Genomic DNA, 22061 nt, shown 5'->3' on the forward strand with positions numbered 1-22061 from the left:
TGCAACAAAGTTAGAAAATGCTCTCATGGTAAAGTAAGTACCTAATTTTAGCACTTCCTTGCATTTCAGTTACTTATTCACAGTTGTAAGATACTATTTTGTTACTTTTTGAACATTTTAAAGAACTCAAATTAGGCAATTTGTCTTATGGAAATGACTACGTGTTAACATTTTACTCTTGTCAAATATTTTCAAAGTCCAGAACAGTTGCAGATCAGGAGTGCCCTGCACTAGAATGATATAAATAATGAAAGAAGTTAGAAAAACGATGCAAACTATAAAAACTCAGGAATCTGATTAAGGAAAATAGGAATAAGACATGTCTGAAGGCATAGAAAGCCAAAAAACTCATGTCAGACAAACCCATGTCAGACGGCAAGAATTGATTTTTAGTGAACTGTGACAATGCTGAAAATTCTTAGACATCATTAGGACTTGACCCATTCAACCTAAAAAGTAGGTTACTCTGCTGCATGTTTCTGTTATATAGTAGAAGATTCTAGACATAGTATATTAGAGAAGCTATCACCTGGTAGCATGTCACACCAGCCACATAATCCCACCACAACACAGCACTGTTACTGTTGTACCTCATCTAATCTTACTAATGGCACCATGACAATTGCCATCATACAAACCTTGATGCTTTCAAGTCAGTCACAAATGTAGCTTTTATTTGAAGAAGTTTGTAGGTGTTTATATAATCATACATGTAACTAACTATAACATTAAGTTCAGTCAAATGTTAAACTGTGATTAAAAGCTATTACTGAAATGTGATCTTCTGCCAAAACATGTAATGATTATCAATTCAATATGTCTGCCAATGAAATCAACACTAGCAATCCCAAACTGTTAATTCTGTAACATTCTATTAAATAAAATGGTAATCTTTTAATCCCTTTATTTGTAACCATTATGAACGACTGACTTTTAATATAAATGACCTGAAGCCTCTCCCCTCTTCTGTTACAAAGCTGAAGCTATGCCTTCAGAAACATTGACAAAGCCAAGCTAAAGTTTAACTTCATGCTTGACTGGGCTGATAACAGAACTCCCAGCACTTGGTGAAGGAGCTGACACTCCTTAGGAAAAATGCACAAAAGTTTTGCTGCAGACAGCCTAAGAAAGGAAAGAATCAGATATTCCTCTACACCAGGAAAGCAAAGAACAGAAACTTAGAGCCTTGAGGTCAGGTAATCTTCCTATATGGAAAGGGTATTTCTTAACAATTTAGTTTGCCTTAGGGGAGAAAACTATCCAAATTTTAATGGCTCTTCTGCTTTTTCTTTATTAAACATTTCTAATCACTATGACTACCATCCTGAAAAAAACGACAAAGCCTAACTTTAACTATGTGAATCTTTAAGTAAGCAACCAAGATGCATTGGACGAAGGTTTTCAGATCACCATTTTAAAATGTTTTAATTTTCATGCAGCTAATCTAATACACCTTAAAAAAGAAGTGTATATCAGGACTGAACAGCTTGTCTGCTAAGCTTAGAAATTTCAAAATTAAGCTTTCTCAAGGGTCTTATTCTACTGACTCATATTTGTTAATAACTGTTTTTGGATCATAGATTGAGAAGTTACCTATGAAGAACCACCTGCAATTTGAGATTGAGCTAATTTAGGTACATGAACAGTAGTCTTGTTGAACCAAGGCAAAAAACTTGAGGAAATAAACAGTACTTCTAAAATCATCCAGTACTTGTGTTGTAGAAGCAGTAGTATTTCCAATTACATTAGAATTTTATAATCTATATATAGAATACCTTGTCAGATTTTTGAATACTTCACTATGAAGTACTCAGTACTTCAGATAATGGTAGAAGGGTAGTTTTATGTTGTGAAGACACTATATGGCACTTGGACATTTTCTTTTAAAAGCAGGTCTCCTCTGAAGTATCAAGGGCCTCTGTGCTTACCCAGCTTTCCTCACTTTCATACTGTTACAAACTTTGTTGCTCCTTAAATGACATTTTGAGTCCTTACTCCTTGCCAAGTAGACAGAGAACTCCAGATGTCTTAAATCATGCCCTCTAAAACATGTACAACATCCCATTACATTTGATTAATCTGTACATACAGTTTGAATCAATCAGAAGAAATTTAAATTCTCTGACAATAGCTAGCAATGAAGCCACTATCCCAAACATACTTCAGGACCTGAGGTTTCCCAACTCCCACCTTCCTGATGGAAGTATCAAGAAAAAAAGTGGCCTTGAAATATGAAACACTTCAGCATCAAACACATATAGCCCTGAATCAGAAAGCTGTACTTCAGCACAAGAGATGACTGCCACACTATAAAAATTAAAGACTAGCAGGAGGGTACACAAGCAAGTAACTTGAGCTTGTCACTAACAGTGGGAGCCAACACTAGACTCAGGAGCCGCATTAATGCTTTGAGGTTAATGAGGCAAGACCACCTACAGAAAAGACCTGAACTACAGCAGACTTGTCTTCAGGTTCAAGCAACCTTCAACTTGGAAGGAGATTTAAGAGGCTTACAACTCTTTCACAGGGCTTAAGGCAGGTAATGGGAAGACAAAACCAGATCTGCTTTCAGGATGAACAAAGTGCACACACAATGTTAGCAAGTGATTGCTGTACTACAGATGCCTGTTGTATTCTGTTTTTTAGTTTCTTTTTTAAAAGATTTTCCTCTGATTTTGGTGTGCACAATTTAATAGTGCCTACTAAAAAACACAAAAAGGGCTCTGTAAAAGTGGAAACTGAACCTGTCTAGATAAATGAAATCCTCAAAAATAAACAAGTATTTTTGAACTTGTCTCTTCCTTTCAAATCTTATTCTGCTAATCAGAGACACACAGACTAGCTAGAAATCAATGCAAATACAGGAAAATCTGAGAATACATATGATTGAAATGGAGTTTGATGATAAGAATTAATTTTAACATTTCTGAAAACACAGCACGTATTTTTTATTGGATTTTCAGAACAGTTGATGTCAGAGGCAGGTTAGCAATTATAAACATTTTGAATTATACAAATAGGGGGTTTAGACCATGGCAAATTTAAGATATGGCAGAAGATTCAGTTCCTTAGACTGAATGACAGGCAACCTATTTAAAGAAAATCCTGTGGGTATTCAAGTTAGGTATACCCTTATTACACAGGAAGGCAGCAGGTTTTCCATTCTCTAGCTGCTTTATAGAAATTGTGAGTATTTGGAGGAGGTCTACTACCCCTAACAAATCCTTCAGTACTGAGTTTTTCCTAACAGCAATTATTTCAAGCTTTCAATACATGACTTTGGATTCAAAACTTACCAGTCTTAGAGGAAAAGTTGTTTCCATCTAGTAAATTGCAAGCTGTAAGGATGTATTTTGGGTTTTTTCCATCTCTTAGTGGATTACAAATGTGTTATCCAAATTGTTACACAACTCTCATTTTCATTAAGATCAGGAAGATAAAGAAGAAAATTTATATTTTCTAAATTGCAGTTAGTTTTGTCATACTTACCCACATCCTGACTTGCTTCTGTGACTTGCATCTTTTCAGTCAAGCTGATGATAATATTATAGAAGGGACTCACTTAGCTTCCCCCTATCAGATTTCCCAAGTGAAAAGCTCACAGCAACTCTTCAAAACATATTTGCTTCTAGGCCAAATTTTGATTGTAATGCCAGATGGAAAGAAGTGGGCTAATAGTTTTAAAATACTGAAATCAACTTCAAATAAGAGTTGATACAGTTATTTCCAGGAATTTTTTGACTGTTAAAACAAAAAAAAATATGGCAGCCAAATCTACTACTATTCATAACCAGCAAATGGAATATGGATGCTTTGGATGATGACATATGCACACATTTTTTGATTTGGGGCTTACTAACATTGCCAAAATACAAAAGGATTTGTAAAGTGGGAATGTTATCACTTCAGTTTTGAAGTCCTTCTGACTTGGAACAGGTTTACCAGTTTCATTTAGTTACTGATGTGTATTTATTTTCTATCTTTCATTTGATATGGTAGGGAACTGATATGGAAATCATGTGTTCTGCCCAAACAGTAAAAAACAGAGATAGCAGCATGAGAAAGGCATTTACGAAGAGAAACTACTTAAACCTCATCTTCAGAACTATCAAAGAAAAATACAACTATTAGATTATGGCTCCAAGCTTTCACAACAGATTACAATTTTAATCTCCTAAGCATCAAAACTCTGCACTAAAAAGAAAGAATTTTAGAGGAAATGAGCAAGATGGACATCCAATTAGGTTTCAAACTGCATCTGCAGCTAAGAGCAACTTCAAAAGCAGAAGTTATAAGCCAGAGTTTGTCTAAAGAAGGAATTAGATTTGCAAAATTTTTTAAATTTCTGTTTACATATTTTTTTTAATGTGCAAAATAAATACTTATCAGTTTTTGAAATTGCTTGGGAAGATGGATTTAAACATGATTGAGGCAAAATATTTTCAGCAATTATGACTGAACCAGAATTTTACATAGAAACAGTATAGTTTTGAAAACTTACAGTCTTTAAAAACATTCAGAAATAATATTCAGTCTTACTTTGTTCAAGTTCTTATGCTACTTTTTAATAACTCTTTGAAAAATATTTCTAAGGGAACTCAGAACTGTAAATATCCTGACATACCATCTTCTCATAAATTACATATGACAGCAGTCAATCACTATATAGTAATTATCAAAAATATGATAAATTTTACTATTTACTTAATACTTAATTTTAGGCTATATTAATTTCATACTGGAAGTAATCAATATTTTGTTACTAATGTTTTGTCATTATTGGTTTTACTGGATGTCAACTCTGTTTGTTGACATATATATAGACAAGTCTATATTGTCTATATTTTCTCTAAGTATCTCTGATCCAATTCCAAGGACAGGTCCAAGGAAAAATCAAACTAGCTCTCTCAGTAACACTACTGCCAAGAAATACTGACTAGAACCAGGAAAAATCTACTAAGATAATGAAAAGAAATAAAGTATTGTAATTTTGTTTGTTTCTTCCTTGCATTCCAGGAACAATTCACAAATTCTTGAGTTCCTTAAACATAATTTGTTTAGAAGATTTGTTTAGAAGTTCTCTTTACAGCTATTGAAAAGGACTATGTATATTGAAAAAGAGAGTAGCTACATAGTAATAAGAATCCAGAAGCTTCCATATAAATTGAAGAACAGTAAGTTCCAATAGTTCTAGACCAGAACACTAGAATACCTGGATTTGCTTTCTATTTTTGAATTTAATCCAGTCCTTAAACTCAGCAACACTTGCTGGGTAAGAAAAATGAGATTTTCCCACCATTTCCGACTGATCCAGAGATGAAATTTCAGAATGAAGATCCTTTACAGAACTATGTTTCATCAGCCTTTTTGTCACTTGGTGGTTCAGAGTAGAGACAACAGGGTGGAAGAGAGACATGGCACCTTACATCACCTCAGGTTTCATGAAGCTTAACCATATGAGCATAAGTCACAACATGGACAACTTCCATGAGCCAGGATATTGAACAGTACTAACTGACAAGAAGGAAACAGAGCTCTGCAGCCATTTCTAGAGAGCTTTTAAGGGTTTCTCTGTGGAAGCTGTGATTAACTTCATATATCAACTTGGAAAAAAATGTGGACAGAGAAACATGGCTCACATGCAAAAAAGGTTACTAAAATAATTTAAAATATAATAGAAGGTTCTGCCTTTGGTGATGTAATAGATCCTGAAATTAAAAGTGCCAAAGGCTCAGAACAAAAGGCAAAAAAAGACACTTCTCTAATCCAATCTTATACAATCAAAGAATCAAATAGGAGAGAAAAGCACTATTATTAAGATTTGTAGCAAAGAAGATTTATGGTACTGAGTAAATCCCAAATTTGCTCTGGGTTTGGAAATGCTGTATTTGATCTCAAAGAAAGCTGTATTTAAGAGATGACTTGCAACAGATCTTTACATCAGAAAGCTCTCATCCATGTAACAGTCACAGACCACTATGCAGAGTAATTTAGTGTATGTTTCAGCTTAACAGTGGTAGTCAGTAGGCAATATCAAGATACAGTTCTATTGTCAAAGGCTTGTCACGTTTTCAAGTATACTGCATGTTTCTGCACTGGTGACATCTGGAATCATACTTGAGTACACCTGCCTGAATATTTACAGTAATTACAGAAGAAGCATCTAAAGCATGATGCTATCATCAAGCAACTAGTTAAACCATGTAAGTGAAATCCTGTCACCTTCAGAATGTTCATTTAAATATATTTATGCTAGAAACAACAAGTTAAACAGTAAAACATTTTGTGATTCCTAAAAGATATAGAACACTTACCTGCTACTCTTTCATCTGTTTCTCTATTGCCATCATCAGAGTATCTTGCAAAATCTAAAGAATCGAGAGTACTGATGCTCCCAGCACGATCTTAAGGGGCAGGAAAAAAAAAAAAAGAAGAAGATATCAGAAAGAATCCTGAAGAGCTGCCTGTCTTCTACAGAAAAAGTCAAAACAGCATCTCATTTCAGATACCATCAATTGGAGGTTACATATTCTGCAAGGAAGTTACATTTTACTGCATTTTCTGAAGGTCTGTAAGGTCAGTAAGTGAGGAGTACATCAGTAAACTTGAACCACAAATGCAGTGCTACAGCAAATCTACTGAACAGACTGTAAGAGATTTTTTCTCCCCCTAGAAATGGCACTTCTTGTCTGTCCACAGCAGATGAGGAGCAGTGGATTGTAGCACTTCCCCTTTTCCACAAGGGCCAGGGACTTTGGCTTGGACACACAGGTGAGAATGTAAAAGAAACCAAACTGTTGTGTGACAAGTTTCAAGCAGTTCCCATTTAACAGAAACCCTGTAACTGCCTCAAATACTCTACTTCCTTTTTCCCATTTTTAGCATTTTAAGGCATATCAATGTGAGCAAATACTTTTTTACATATCTCTTGATCTAGCTTTTAACTTCAGCACATACCCACTTAATTAACATTTTTTAAGGAATGCAGTATCTAACAAAAGCAAATGAAGCACAGTTCACACTACTGCAGGTATAATATTCACACTCTACAATAAATTCTTAATTTAAAAAAGAAAAAAAAAATCAAGAAATTCAGTAACCAGCATAAGGTTTGGATCTGATGTTGATATTTTTCATTTCATGGGGATGACAAAGAAAAAAACATCAACTAAAATGTAATTTTGGTAAGTCTGTTGAAGCACATATTCACCTTTTTATTATAAAAATGCACAAATTACTTGGTAACAGAACTCAAAATAAATTGAACAGATTCCTAGCACAATTGAACATGCAAAAATTATATTAAGTACCTTAGTATCTTTCCTATTGAAATTAATTTCTATGTAGCACTTCAGAAATAATTTTAATTACATTAGAACTGTTGTCACATTAACAAAGAACAAACTCCACAGAGCCGTCAAAAAAACTCTTATCTGTCAGTGGAAATAGAAGCAATTCCATCACTTGTCAGTCAAACTCTGTCATGACTAACATCATTAAGTATTTAACCTCTCCTCCAATTCTGCATTATGTATAAAAGGAAAAACAAAACAAAGAAAATTCTGTTAATGACTTTCTTTGTATATTTGTGCCTAAGTTGTACTGTAAGGTCTTGTGACATCCTCTCCATCATTACACTTAAATAAAACACCTGAATTAAGACTGATTAAAGCATTTGCACTTAAAAGATACAGAGATACAAAAGTCACCAACTCTAGCTGAGCTCCACAACTTCAAGACTTGCCTGAAAATCCTAACCATGAAGTATATGACAATATGCAGTTTATATCTACTAAAGGGCTGTTTCCTGTTGCAACACTTTCTTATCCAAACAATTAAACAGGTTGCTGCTCCTCAATGAGTCTCTACTCAGACACTGGTTTGAACCTCATACACAGGTTCCAGTCTTATCCTTTGCAATTTTTTCAGACATTAGCCTGATTTAGTAATTCTCTGTAGGCTGTTCAATATAGCTTAGCAACACAGTGCAAACATTTCTTTTTACAGCATCTTTGGAAAACGGAGTGTTGTGAAAATAGACCAGAGGGAATCACATCTGAAGAGATTAAGTTCAAAAGTAAACACAAATTCATGCACAGTATGAGAGTCTCTAGAATCGACTTTTCAAAACGCCCAGCACCATGATGAGTAGATACTGCTCCAAATTTTCAGTGGGAGCTACAAGATCATTTTTTGAAATCAAATTCAAGACAACATTCAAAGGGAGATCTCAATGAAAAGTTGATGTTGAAGAGAAGTAACCAAGTCTCACATACAGCATTGCTACGGTAAACACCGAAATAAAACTGTTCCCTCCTGCAGTCTTGCCATGTTCACAGATCAATTTTCCAATTGATCTGTAAACAGAAGCAGAGTAACATCAGAGAAGCAGGGCTCAAATTTTCAGCTTAAGTCAATGACATCACGATTAGAGAAGTATCCAAAGCCATAAGGAACACAACCTTTTCCTTGTATGACTAGTGGCACACTTCAGAGGCCAAGGTTCTCCCCTGAAAACTGATAAAACAAACCCAGGCATAAAACAAACTTATTTGCCAAATTTATTGCAATTTGCAAAAATTTATTGAAAAAACCCCAAACCACCAAAACACAGATGCCTATAAAAAAGCAGGGGGTAATCACAATCTTTATCAGGATTTAGACAACAGAAGCTGCTTAAGATCATACCAGCAGTTGTGAATCCAACAACTCACAATACCAAGTAGTTTTACAACCTTAATGGTCCTACAGGAACACCAAGGGGTTTTACGATTTCAACACACAGAAACTGCCTTAAGCACCACCCCTGCATGCACAGCAGCAATTTACAGGGTTTAAACTTGTACATTCACATTTAGACTTTGCTTTATCATTACAATGTTCATAATAAAGCAGACATCTGACTTCCTTTTCATACAGGCCGACACTGTGAAGATGCACAGACAGCTAGACTCAGATTGATGAAACCAATGAAGATCTGCTAAGGAACACCTCGTGGCCTGTTTCCTGCTACCATTATTTCAGTCTGCCAGGAATGCTGATCCTCCTCCCCATTACACAAGCCCATGCCCATCAGCACAGCCCCTAACCCAAGATGTGTCACTATCAGTAGAGTCAGGGCACACAGGCACTGCCGGGCATGGCGCTGCTCCTCAGTGCCCACAGTGAAAGCAGAGGGCCAGTGCCATCACCTCACCTGCCAACAATGTCACCGTGGGGAACTGTGTCGGTGGCCTCGCTACCTACCACTGTCTCTGCAGGCAGCCATCCACACAGGTTTAACTCCTAAAACTAACGCCGTTGTCTAGAAAATCACGGAATAACATCCTAGAACCTCGTATTTTGCGCTTCCATGAAGGATGTACCTGCTCTGCAAAGGATCAAGAGGGTGTAAAGGCACCTCCCTGCTGGCAGCACAACAGCCTCATTTGTTAGGAAAATGGGCAGGGCTGTTTGAAGGAAAGGAATAGAAGGGAAGGGCTGTGCTCAGTCACAGCTCACCTGAGGAATGTGAAATATCATCATTTGTCCGAAGTACAAGTAGTTGTACTCCAGAACACTGAATAGAAGCACTTCAACTACAGCATTCAGAAAAGAGAACTATTTTCTGAACTGAAAGGGGTCAAAAAAAAATAAATAATTTTTTTAGAAGAAGACATATATTCACTTAATTTGTAAAATAAAAAAAAAATTTAGTCTCAAGTGATTTGGCAAAGAATATCAAAGCAACTTATTGTGGAGAAACTGAAAAGGAGAAGTATGCTTTGGCAGAAATCTGCTTCTTTCCCAGAAAGAAACCCAATCTGCCACAGCAGCATGAGCCCATTTTGTTGTCTTGATATATGCATTCTTATGGACAGTCTCCTGTGCATGGATTTTACCTTCTCTTTCTGAATTAAAACACTTTCTAATTAGCAATTTCTTTTTGCTAAAAGCTTTCCTAGTGTACACTGGCAAAATAATTGCTGTTAGCTTCATGTTTCAGAAATGGTAAAAGCAAAGTAACAAGAACGATTTTGACAAGAAGGTATAAACAACTGCAGAACACAGATCACCTCAATATGGAACAAGAAAGTGCCACAGTGCATAGAGAAGCAGAGCGAAATAGGCTTAGGGTTTTCATAATTCATACTAGAGAAATACCAGGAGACATATTGGGATAATAAAGGAGAGCCTGTGCACAGTTCTTGTCTCTTACCTTTACCACTGGAAAAGGATGAGCAAAATCAGAATGCCAAGATTCACGTACTCAAAGATAAGAAGATTTTTAATCCATATGTTAAAAAATGCAATGCATTTAATTTAATTCGTGAAGTTAAAAATCAGGTTCAACATCACATTTTGCTTATTGACTTATACAGTCTTAAACATATTGCTTCATTCCAGAGGGGAAAAGAATTAAAATTTTTTTCTTATTCCCAGAACTGGCACCAGATGACATGCAGATTTCTTCTGACAGCTTCTGTTCCCATGGCATATATTCAACTCTCCCTGAAAGTTGAGCATAACTACTAAAGTAGGAAAGTGCAGAGAAATCTCAGAGTGATACATCCCCCTCCACTGACATACATAATATGAAGAAGGTTATGTTCCATTCACTCTGATGATAAAAAGAATTATTTTTACCAGTTTACCTAAAGGACAATAAGAAGGATTGTATTAGCCACATTTTCGTGTTAGCCATTTTGTCACAGTATGTGCATTAAGCAGAAAAAAATTGCAGTCTTCTACAAAATCTCATTAAATAATCTTTACACGTGCATGACACTGTAAATCAGCTAAAAGCATAGACAAATTATGTGGCATTATTTATTGATAGGAAGGCTCAAGAAAAAATATTTTCAAAGTTAATGATTTAGAAGATATTTGCATTTACTTTGCAAACATTCAAATTGATTTTAAAAATTACTAGTTGGTAAAGCTGCCCAGTTATCACAGTTCCTCTAGGATCACACGAAATCTTATCATCATGTATTAACAAATAATCAAATGGAACATATGGAGACCCAGAAATCCACAATTTTTCCTTGAAATTCAAAGACAAGAAGTAATACTATGCTTGTACATGACAGACTCACTTTGCTAATAAATGTTCACTTGTAATGAAAAATATCTGTAATCCTGAAACCAGACTATTGCCATATTTTAAAGTGCTGAGTGAAATAGCTGGCTAATCACATTTTACACTGATTGGAGATATAACTGGCTACTGGAAGTCAGGTTTTGATTAGCATACAAATGGAACTAAATGTGAATCCTTCCCAGTCAGGATCAGAGCAGCTTCCTACTGGATACTAGGACAATACATTTCAAAGTTTAAGCCAGGCTTTACATGAATTATATGGTTATACGGAGGATGAAACAGCTGTAGGCAGATAACTCACACATGTCACAGGGAGATATAACCTTTTCAGGTTTGAGATAGTAAATGTCTGGATAATAACTTATACCTATAATGCTATGAGGGCCATCAGGTAGACTCTGACATCCACCCTCACACATCCCTATTTGGAGAAGAAAAAACAAACATGACTTTGCACTAAAAAAACAAACACCCAAAACCAAGCAAAAGAACGCTCCTTGGATACATTCTACCCAAGTGCTTAATACAATTGTATCTGTCATTTACTGTAGCATTATCAAAGGGGAACACACAACATGCCACATACTTGGAAAAAACTGTTAAGAACATTATTCATGATATTGGATACTTAGAAGATTTATGTCAAGAACTCTGAATATTCATCCAAGCACAGCTCTGCTTCCAGAAGCATGGAATTTTTATTTCATTTAGTCTTTTTTCTTTTTTTCTTTTACTTTAGACAAAGTTGAAATGTTTTAACATTAATATTAGAATTATCCTACAAGTAACTTATTCCACCAATAGTAATTTTATTTGATAATAATACCCTCTCTTCACTAAATTAAATTTTCACTATATAGGATTTCACTAAGGACAAACATTAAACAAGGCCTGCCAGTTCAGTGTCAGGTACAACTCTACTTAGAAGCCATCTCAGGTTAATGCTTTCTAGCTTATCCTGAATAAAACCAGGCATTGAAAATTACATAAGTGAATGACTGAGGCTATCAACAATTATTCCTTAGCATCATCATCGTGATGGCTTCTTATTTCTTTCTTACTTCTGGTTAAGAAAAAACCCAATATGAATCCAGAATACAATTCTCTGCAGGAATGGAAATAAGTTGCACTTCATTCTTGAACTGGACACTGAAAATCTGTGCTGCAGAACAAAATTATTCAAATAGGGAATTGCTAAGGTTTGATTTTATTATGAATTAAAAACCAAATTAAAAACCAAAACAAAAAGGATAATTTGACCAACAAATATGCTATACCTTAACACACAACAGTAAATTATGAAGTACTCCAAAAATTATGAACTATCATACAAAGAAAGTTGTTGGGGAATATGAATGTCAGAAAAGCATGCAACTACAGCTCTTTGTGGAAAAAAAACCCAGCTTACTCTGAGATACTCGTTTGGATCTCTGAAAAGCGAGAAACTATAAAAGCCCCCAACTGCAATGTTTTCTGACTGACAAGCCATGGATTATTACTAAGACAAGCTATAAAATAACCATACAGTTCCATGTAGTTTTAGAAAATACACACAAGATTTCCTGATGAGCTGTGCTATTCCTATGAGTTAAGCTGTCCCTCCTCCCAATATACACATAAACCTCTTCTTGCATGGAGGAACCTCTGATGTAAAATTCTCCATCTAAAAGAAAATCATGTCATGAAGAGATCAAAGCCAAAACTTTAAGGTGTCCACAAATCAAATGTTGGAAAAATATTTCATAGAGATCTTCAAAGGACAACAGTACTCATATTTTATAGGGTATAACTAATATTTTAGGACACCCAACCTAATTTTTAAATGCAAAGATACAGGCAAACTACTAAGTACTCTGCTAACAGATCCCACCTGAGAAGCTTCCATGAAAATTACTCACATCTGACACATTTTTCCTTTCTTCTCTGTGCTACAGATACAATAAAAGAACTATTGAAATTCAGACCTAAGGAAATGCAGATGCATGAATACACACTTTAGGTCTATTTCTGCTGGCAGTAAAAAACTATGCTGCAAGTGAGGTACTTTACCTATACTAAACATTCCAGACCTAGAGGAAAGAAGCCAGTAGAGTCATGCAGCAGATGGCCTGTTCTTTTCTCAAGCTACTGGTCTGAAAAAGTACGCCCTTGAATAACTTGTATTTTCAGCTATCCTGCACAGTATCACAGGCATAAAATAGCAGAAGCCAAGGAAACAGGGGATGGAGGTTAGTTGGGAAAAAGAATAAATGTCCTCTTGTATTTCTTTGTACATTCTTAAGCCCTATATTAGTACTGAGCCATGAACATGCATATGAGTAAACCAAGTTGTGAGAAAAGCATGTGTGACAGATGTGGGATAATGTGAAAACCCGAAGAGTTTTAATGAAGTCCTTTCTACCTTCAATCAATCAATCAGCCATCATTAACTCTTTAAAAAGTGATCATCAATTCACAGTTTGTATTTGTGACTACCTTATATAGCAACTGAAATAGATCTGTTGTGCAATACATATGAATAAATGAATTAAACTATTTAATTCCCCATAAATAAAACGGTTTTTTTTATTTTAACCGTACCACACTTCATAAGACATCTCTGGAGCAATATTACTTTGAAATGTTTTAGAAGTCTGCTGCATTTAAAATTTCTGCTATGTTTCAACTTGTTCCAAGCTTAGCAATGCTGGATCTTTCAGCAAAACAAACTTGATCCATTACAGCAGACATGTGATCTAGCATACAACCTTTACAGCAGAAACAGACTTGCCTAACAATTTTTTAAACCAACTTCATCTCGTAAATTTTACTAGATTAACACATTCCACATTGCTATGGTAACTCGGGGATGGAACAAAAAGCCTTAAATTAATTCATTGTATCAGGCCCTGAACTGTAAGCACCTGACCTACCAACCTTGCTTTGCAACTCAAGTGCCCCTTTTGCTCTCTCCCAGAGGTTCCTAATCAATGTGACCTGCAGAATTTTCCAAGTTGGTATGTTCTGAAGACTTCAGACCCTCATCAAATGAAAACTTAGTTAAGTAAAGCTACTAGAATAAAATTAACTTCCAAGTTGTCAGAACAATCTACTTACCAATTACCTAGAACAGACATTCAGTACTAGTCCATGATGGGCAGTCCAAACCAGATTGAAAACAGATGATCAAAAACTACACTTACCTACTTCATATTAATAGCAAGTTATAACATTTCATATGAGGGTAAACCCCCAAAGCTGATTAGAGAAAACTAACCTATGCTTGCTGGCCAAGAACAGAAAAAAATCCCACACAAACCCAACAAAATCCCACCAACCAACCACAACAAAAAACCCAACCACCAGATATGTAAAAAAAGTATTTTGCAGACAAATTGCAATAAAAAAGTATTACTCTCATAACAGACACACTGCAGAAGCTCATCAGAAATACGAAATTGCAAGTAGAAAGTAGATAAGATCATGTACCCTAGAACAGGAATAATGTGCTCATAGAACTGGGTTATGATACAGATGTACCTGGGCTAATCTCCTGGAGAGCTATACCAAAACCAGGCTGCTTTTGGAGAGAAGCTTACTGCATAGAAACTCTCAGGCAGCAGTCAAATTAGATGAGTCTGAAAGAATTGAGCTGGCCCTGCACAAAGCCATTTGGATGCTGCTGCAGTGAACACTGAGGTCCAGAGGGGTGTGACCTTAGGAAAAGCATCAAATCCAACCTGACCCACTACAAGGTCAAGGAGTAGCTGAAGCTGCAGCGCTCTTGAGCAAACAGACCTTCCCAAAATGGAACAGCTAAGGGTGAAGCATGGCATGGAGGTACTTCTTCCAGCTCATGGCCCCAGCTGGCTTTAGCAGAAATCAGAAAGCATCACCAGCATCAAATTAACTCCATGGGCTTGATGCTGCAGGACTGCACTATCCAAAATGTATCCATTAATTGGCACCACAAGGATTTTTCCATTTGTCACACTAACCCAGCTTTCTGTTAAACACCAACATCAAGCAAAATTGTATCAATTTAGTCCTTAATGGTTGCACTTGCCAAAGGACTACTTAAAAGTGTATGGATAATATCTCTCTTTATTCTCAAGCACTGTATTGCCTCGTGTTTTTTTTTAATATTTAAATTTCAGTAAATTCTCATTTGCCCAGTTTCTACATTTTCCTTAGGACAGTAGTAAATTTTCCAGTTAAAACTTAACCTGTGTCCATGTAGTTTCCTAGAGAATTGGAAAAAAACCCAAAACTAGCAACTGGAGACCAAAGCACTGCTACAAGAAAAGGCTGAGAGACATGAAGCTGTTAAACCTGGAGACAAAGCTCAGGGGGTGTCTCATGATGTGTACAAATAATTGAAGGGAGGGCACAAAGAGGACAGAGCCAGGCTCTTCTCAGTGGTGACCTGTGACAGACCACAGACAGTGGGCACAAACTGAAACACAGCAGGTTCCTTTGGAACACCAGGAAACACTTCTACTATAACTGAGCACTAGCACAGACTACCCAGAGGGGTGATAGTCTCTATCCCCAGAGATACTTAAAAGGCCATCTGGTCATGATCCTGGGAAACCAGCTGTAGGTCACAGTAGTTCTGCTTGAGCAGGAAGTTGGACCAGATGATCACCAGAGGTCCCTTTCCACCTCAGCCATGTGATTCTGAGATTATTTTTGCCATGGTTTTTCTTACTCCAGAAGTTTTTTTCAAATGACAAAACAGCTCATAGTTTTCTCTCTCCTCTAACATCACATAAGATGAAAAAATAATTGTTATATAAATATGAAATTCTTATTCTGTGACTTTTTATGTAACAGTATTTCCTTCAATTCAACAACAAAGTAATCAGCTGCATCACTATCATGCCGAGTTATATTGCAGGAAGGGAAGAAGAAAATTGCCTCTACCCTACAGGGGACTGGAAGGAAGAGCTCACTATTTCTCAAAAGCTTTTTCAACTTGGTCTGTCTTTGAAAAAAAAAAAAAAAGACAGTCTTCTTAACTACTTGTCCAACACACTCAATACACTTAGTAGCATGTCTCAGGCATTCACATCATCAATAAATACATAAGGCCTAGAACCTTTACTGAATTACCCAATGTTTTAGCCTGTGCTAGAGAAGATTTCAACTCAGTTTCTCAAAACTGCAACTTCACAATACACTAGAAAACCAAATACAAGTAACACCTTGAAGACAAGGAGCTGTCAGTTTGAACCTAGTAGTATAAGGTTTCAGAACTTACCTTTTAATTGAAAAAAATACTCCTCATACTGTATTTCAGATAGCTCCATAGATATAAGTTAACTCAGATTTTGAAAAAAACTTAATTTAGTTGGGAAGTGTAGGAACAGCCTGAAAAAGATTTTTCCCCATATTTTCATTAATTCTGTGTTTATAGAACATAGAAATCCAGTATTTACAAATTTTCAATTAACGGAGATGAACTGCACACAGATCAGCTTCCAACATAGCTGATATTAATATCTACTTGATAATAACTTGCTTACAAATACTAGACAAAATTTTCATCAGGTAATGAAATTCATGTAAAATTTTCAGCAAGCATTCTCTCAGCTGGACAGAGTCTATGAGTCATATCTTCTGTTAAGAAAAAGGTAATTCTCAGAGGGGGGAAAAAAAGCTACAGGGAATTTGATATAACACACAGAATTGAAATTACATATGGGAGAACTCAGAAAAGTTGTCAGTGGTTGGCTCTGAAATGCAAAGCTTGAACTCAACATTCTAATTTCCGTCTTTCCACTCCCAAAACCCAGAAAACATTCTCTTTTTTCCCTAACATCAAAACCATCACAACGATGGTGTGCTGCTTCAGCACAAATCCAGCTTGTTTTGCTGAAGCTTTCAGCCACAGGACGTTTAAATTCACACATAACTGAACTAGCTACAGTGCCTATATAAAGAAGTTCACTTCTGCTTTCCACAACATCAAAAAGTAACAGGAACTCTGGCACAGGAACAGAACAGAAGTCAGGACAAAAGCAATTAATTTCCCTATCCCATAGCTCTGATGATCCTAAAAGAACCACATCATACACTAAGTTATGATACAGGAAAATCCAACATAGTCATCATAGCCACTTGCTACTCAGTGGATAACTTGAAATTTACCTGCCTAGTAATAGAGACTTCTACTCTGTCCTCCTTTGTCCATAATTGTCATGCTTATCACGCTACCTTATCTTTGTTACTTCTTTGTGTAGTTACATACTTATGGGGACTAACCTGTCTCCAGAACAATCTACCATTACATCCCAAATCAGCCCAACACAGACATGAGCCAAAGCTTAGACTCATCCATCAGGGACAGCTTCCAGCACACCCAGTTTTAGTCACTTGACAAGTCCAGCAGTTGCAAAAGCCTTAACATAAGTAGCTTGTAAGCTATGAAGTGCGTGTTACTGAAAACCTGTCAGAAATGCCAGTGTCAGTAAAATCAAGTGGGCTTAAAGCAGCCACAACAGGAAAAATTCACCTGGCTTCTCTATCAGTAAAGCCAACATCAGAGCACTACCAAGCTTCTCAGGTTTCCTCCAGGCATCGCTCTTTTCTGGCAGGTTTGAAGTGAACTCTGCTTCCTTTTCTTTCAGCGTTACGTACAAACCTCAACTCTTTCAAATGTTTTCTGTACCTCTTTAAAAGTGACAACAATCAGCCTTTTCCATCTGTTGATTACCAGCAATTTTGATTATCTATTTATCTGCACCATTCCATTCTGTCCTTTCTCAGAGGAGCACATATTCCAAATCAGGTGGCAAAACCACTCTAACTCACAAGCTGCCAGACTACCTCCCATTATCTGCAGATACACCCAACAGGACTAGGTATTTTTGCGTGCTTTCCTAAAGTAACAAGCCAAAGACTTGAGCTGACAGCACCAAAACACCTAATAAGTAGTCATTAAAAGAAAAATTACATCTTCTATCTTCTCAATTTCCTGTCTTATTTAGACTGCTATTTAAGCTGAGGTATAGTGAACTGTTTGGAAGTAGCCCTGTTCTGCTATATTTTCATTCATAACAAAAATATGTTGAAACACTGGTCATGGCAAAACCCCGCAAAAAATTACAATGTTTGTGGTTCAGGATTGAAAAGAGCTGTTACCACCCCCTCTCACAAAGGTAGAATCTGTATACTCTTCCCATTTGGCTTTATCCAGTAGGATCCATCTGAATTTCAAAGGCTACAAGCAGAAGGAGCAATGTATTACAATATTCCACCACCCCAAAAAAAAAAAACAACAACAAAAGGAAAATCAAACACTCCAAATAATAAACAAAGCCAGGAGGTTACTATGAAGAAGCAGCAGCAATACTTTATATCTTTGTGCTAATGGATTAATTTAATATAACTGGAATCAAATCCCCAGAAAGTTATAAACAATGTCATTATGGCAATAAATAGAAAAAAATGTTCTCCTGAAAACCAAAAATGTAGCATAAATGCTGAAACCCCTTATGATTTTCATTAAAGCCATTTAAAATTTTGGGAATGTTGCATTTTTGTGCCAATAAATAAAAAAATAAATGGCAAATTTTAAGACTAACACTAGTCCTACCAGTATAAGCTGCATTCCTTCAGGAAAGGGCATTTATCAAACATAGCAACCAAAGGGCAACATATCAATCACATTAAAAATAAGTTTTCTTTACCCACTATGCACACGCTTGAATTATGATCATACATATCATAAACATATTTGTGGTCCAGGAACACAGATAAGACATTTGAGCCACAGTTTTATTTCTAAATTTTGAGTGTCTCAACATGTACTCTACCTTCTTGTGCAAAAATGATCGGGACAAAAATTTTTATTTAATGCATAGGTGCTGACTAAAACCTTGTAAAAGATCTGGAATACAGTAAGAAGGAGGGACTTCCAAACCATACTGCTCACATGAGTGGCATTAGAAAGGTGGTATCAAAATGCTCTAGCAGACATGAAGCTACTGCTATTGAAACCAATAGAAGCTCTCAGAAGTTTGGGAACACCTAGCTGAGATACAGGACGTCAAGAATGACTGTACACAGGTGCTGGGCTGAAGGAATACTGTTACCCCCTTCACAGTATGAATTTGCTTCAAATTAGAAAAGCAAAGCTGCTATACACAAGACACATTTCCACAATATATCTTAATCTCAGTTTGTAGCTGTGATGTTCCTGCTGCTGAAAAAAGGAAGGGTGTTTTTGCAAAGTAAGAAATCCCAGTCATCTGACTGTCATTTGCTGTTGCAACCAAGCGCTCTGAAGCATGTTTCAAAGACAAAACAGCTTCTAAGTCACTTGCTGACCACATGATGCTGGTTGTTTAAATCCGATGACACTTCAGCAAAATCTTTTTGTAACAGTCTTTGAAGACTAAGAGGAGAAATAAAACCACACCAAAATAAATTCCAGCATGCACTCAGAGTTTAGACTGGCACTTCTCAGAGTCCTTTTAGGCAATGAACACTCGTACCGAAACTCTCCCATTCTGTACAGTACGCAAAGTACGAAAGCTTTCTGTTGCTCAGTGGAAATCCTCAGGCAGCATTCCAAACATACTTCACATTCAATAAGAATTGCCAGTCATATTTTTTCTACATCCACTCCAATTATGAAAAATCTCAGAATAAAGCCAGAGAAATTAATCTAACTTGGGGGCTGGGAGGAACAGGTACAAAGCTAGCACTGAGAAGAAATTCCAACTTCAGAAATCAACAGAAATAATTTTTTTAATGATGTTATGAATTTTTTTTACTGAAGCATAAAATTCACATGACCTAGAAATGGCAATCATACCAAACTGCACTACTTTCTACATCAATAGTTTCTATTAAGAAAACTAGTAGCTTATTCTGAAATACCTTTGGGCATGTTAAAGCAAGATAAGGTACACGCACAACTCTCTTATAAAGGCAGGTACAACAGACTGGATCTCTCAACAAAACTGGATATTTTGACAAACTTAGGAAACTGTTCGGACTTATTTTTGGATCTGAACTATAGCTCAGTCACCTACCTAAATCAGGTAATACGAGATGCTTAGGGCAAAAGCGAGGCAACTTTTCCAAAGACCACGATTTTCAGCCCATCAGTCTTCTACCATCTACTTTTTGGTATTTGGAAAATGACATAACTACAGAGGCATGAGATTATCAGCTCCTGTTCAATCAGATTCAGTCTGAACAGCACTGTCACAATTGCTAGCTCAATGCTAGACTCCAGACTGCACTGAAAGTCTGATGGCACCAAGTTAAAAAAGCTACTTGAACTATATAAAAATATTTTTTCATTGTTCTGCATCTGTCACCTTTCAATGTCACTTAATGTAAAGTGCCTTTTGAATCACTGTTGAGACAAAAAGAATCCTTTGAAATGCACTCTCTAACCTATTGTAGATATCAGATTTCAAGACATACCTTTAGCATAAGGTCTAGCATGATATTTATTTTTAGCACTTCAGTATTATTAAACTTGTCCAAACTAAGTGTTAATTCACCCTTCTCTCTTTCCCCACTGCTATGGCCTCCTCCCTTCTTTTTTTAATAGGGACATCCCACAGGCATCTATCAATAAGCAGGTCAGCAAAATAATAATTAAGATATTCTTACATAAGTGTACTTTGGTATGAGACTGCAAGAAGTGATTTTTTTTGCATGCATAACAACACAGACACACAGGTTGCTGTTTTCCTAATTCTGGAGTATGCGAAGTATCAACAACTGGAAACAACTTATTATGTTAACAAAGAAAAGAGAATACTAAATCAGTCAGATTAATTGACTGGAATCCCCAAGGAAGAAGCTTGGAGATAAACCAGAAATTTATATCAATTCAAAGCCCTGAAGCACAAGTTTTTCCAACATTCACTCATCATATCATGAAGAAGACCACACTGAAGCTCTCAGTTGGACAAAAAATATGAAATTGTAATTATTCATAAACAAGAGAACATAAACAACACAGCAAGATTTTTTTTAGAAAGCTGTAGTTTTTTAAGAGATCTTGAAATGCACCAAGAAGTTGATGTTTAGACGTCTCCATTATCCCAGCCATCCACATGCTACTAGTTATTTTCAAACTTTAAGTGTAACTTCGTGTCTTTGCAACATCAGAAATTCTTAAAAGAAATGAAAATATAGGACCATTCACAAAATGCCTTTAAGTATCTTGGTAAACGCATAATTAACTCTTTCACCTGTCTGCTACCCACAATTCCTTTCAATACTTTCCCACGAATTCATTAAGTCCTCAAAAGTCAGGTGGCTGCTCAGCTTCTTTTTCCCAAAGCCACTTCCACAGACTTTCCCCTTTGTAGAATCTTACGTGTCTTGACAGCAATACTGACAAGACACAGCAGTGATTTTATTCTAAGCCATGTGTGCTACTTTTAAAACTGAAAGCTTTTAAGGCCAGCTATGTGACAATACTGTCCCACCAATACCTGCACTCCTTTTGCCCCCTGAACCTATACCAACTCATTATATTTACTGTTCCCCATTTCCTTGGCTAGCCAAAGATCACAGACACTTGGTAAACACGGTAGCATTAATTATAGGAAGCATTTTATTAGTTGTGCAAGTGACCTGTGAAACTCGGGCCTATCTTTAGATGCACCAGCAGAAATAACAGCCCGGCTCCTTATACCCCATTTCTGACAGTTTTTAGAATTTAAGTGTGGCACCCACGGCATAACACCCCACTCTTTCTCTTAGCACCGTACGATTTATCTCCTGGCAGTGAGCACTAAAGAAGCTGCTGAAAATAATTTCTTCCACATTTGGTAAACACCCGTGACGTTCACAGGGATACCGAAGCTCGATCAAACTACGCCTGTGGGACCAGGGTAACACCGATTCTGGTAGCCCACCTCCTCCGCCCCCGGCTGCCCCGCTCCTACAGCCTCCCCGAGTCCCGTTCAGGTCAGAGAGAGCAAGGAATGACTGGAACAAGGAGCGATGCCAAACGCCTTTC

General features: G+C 36.5%; 1 protein-coding gene across 11 annotated transcripts in view; it reads right to left on the reverse strand.

The window, feature by feature from the left end:
- RELCH (RAB11 binding and LisH domain, coiled-coil and HEAT repeat containing) overlaps positions 1–22061 on the reverse strand; it is a 76738-nt gene that overhangs the window by 53855 nt on the left and 822 nt on the right. For all 11 annotated transcript variants that reach the window (XR_001519527.2, XR_004495997.1, XM_033512118.1 and 8 more), the window contains exon 2: positions 6315–6404. Coding sequence is in view for 9 of the 11 variants with exons in the window: in XM_033512118.1 (XP_033368009.1) it covers positions 6315–6404 (90 nt within the window). In the remaining 2 variants the exon portion in view is untranslated. The remainder of the gene's footprint in view (positions 1–6314; positions 6405–22061) is intronic.

Source organism: Parus major, chromosome 2 (assembly GCF_001522545.3).
Source record: "Parus major isolate Abel chromosome 2, Parus_major1.1, whole genome shotgun sequence".
Taxonomy (NCBI): Eukaryota; Metazoa; Chordata; class Aves; order Passeriformes; family Paridae; genus Parus; species Parus major.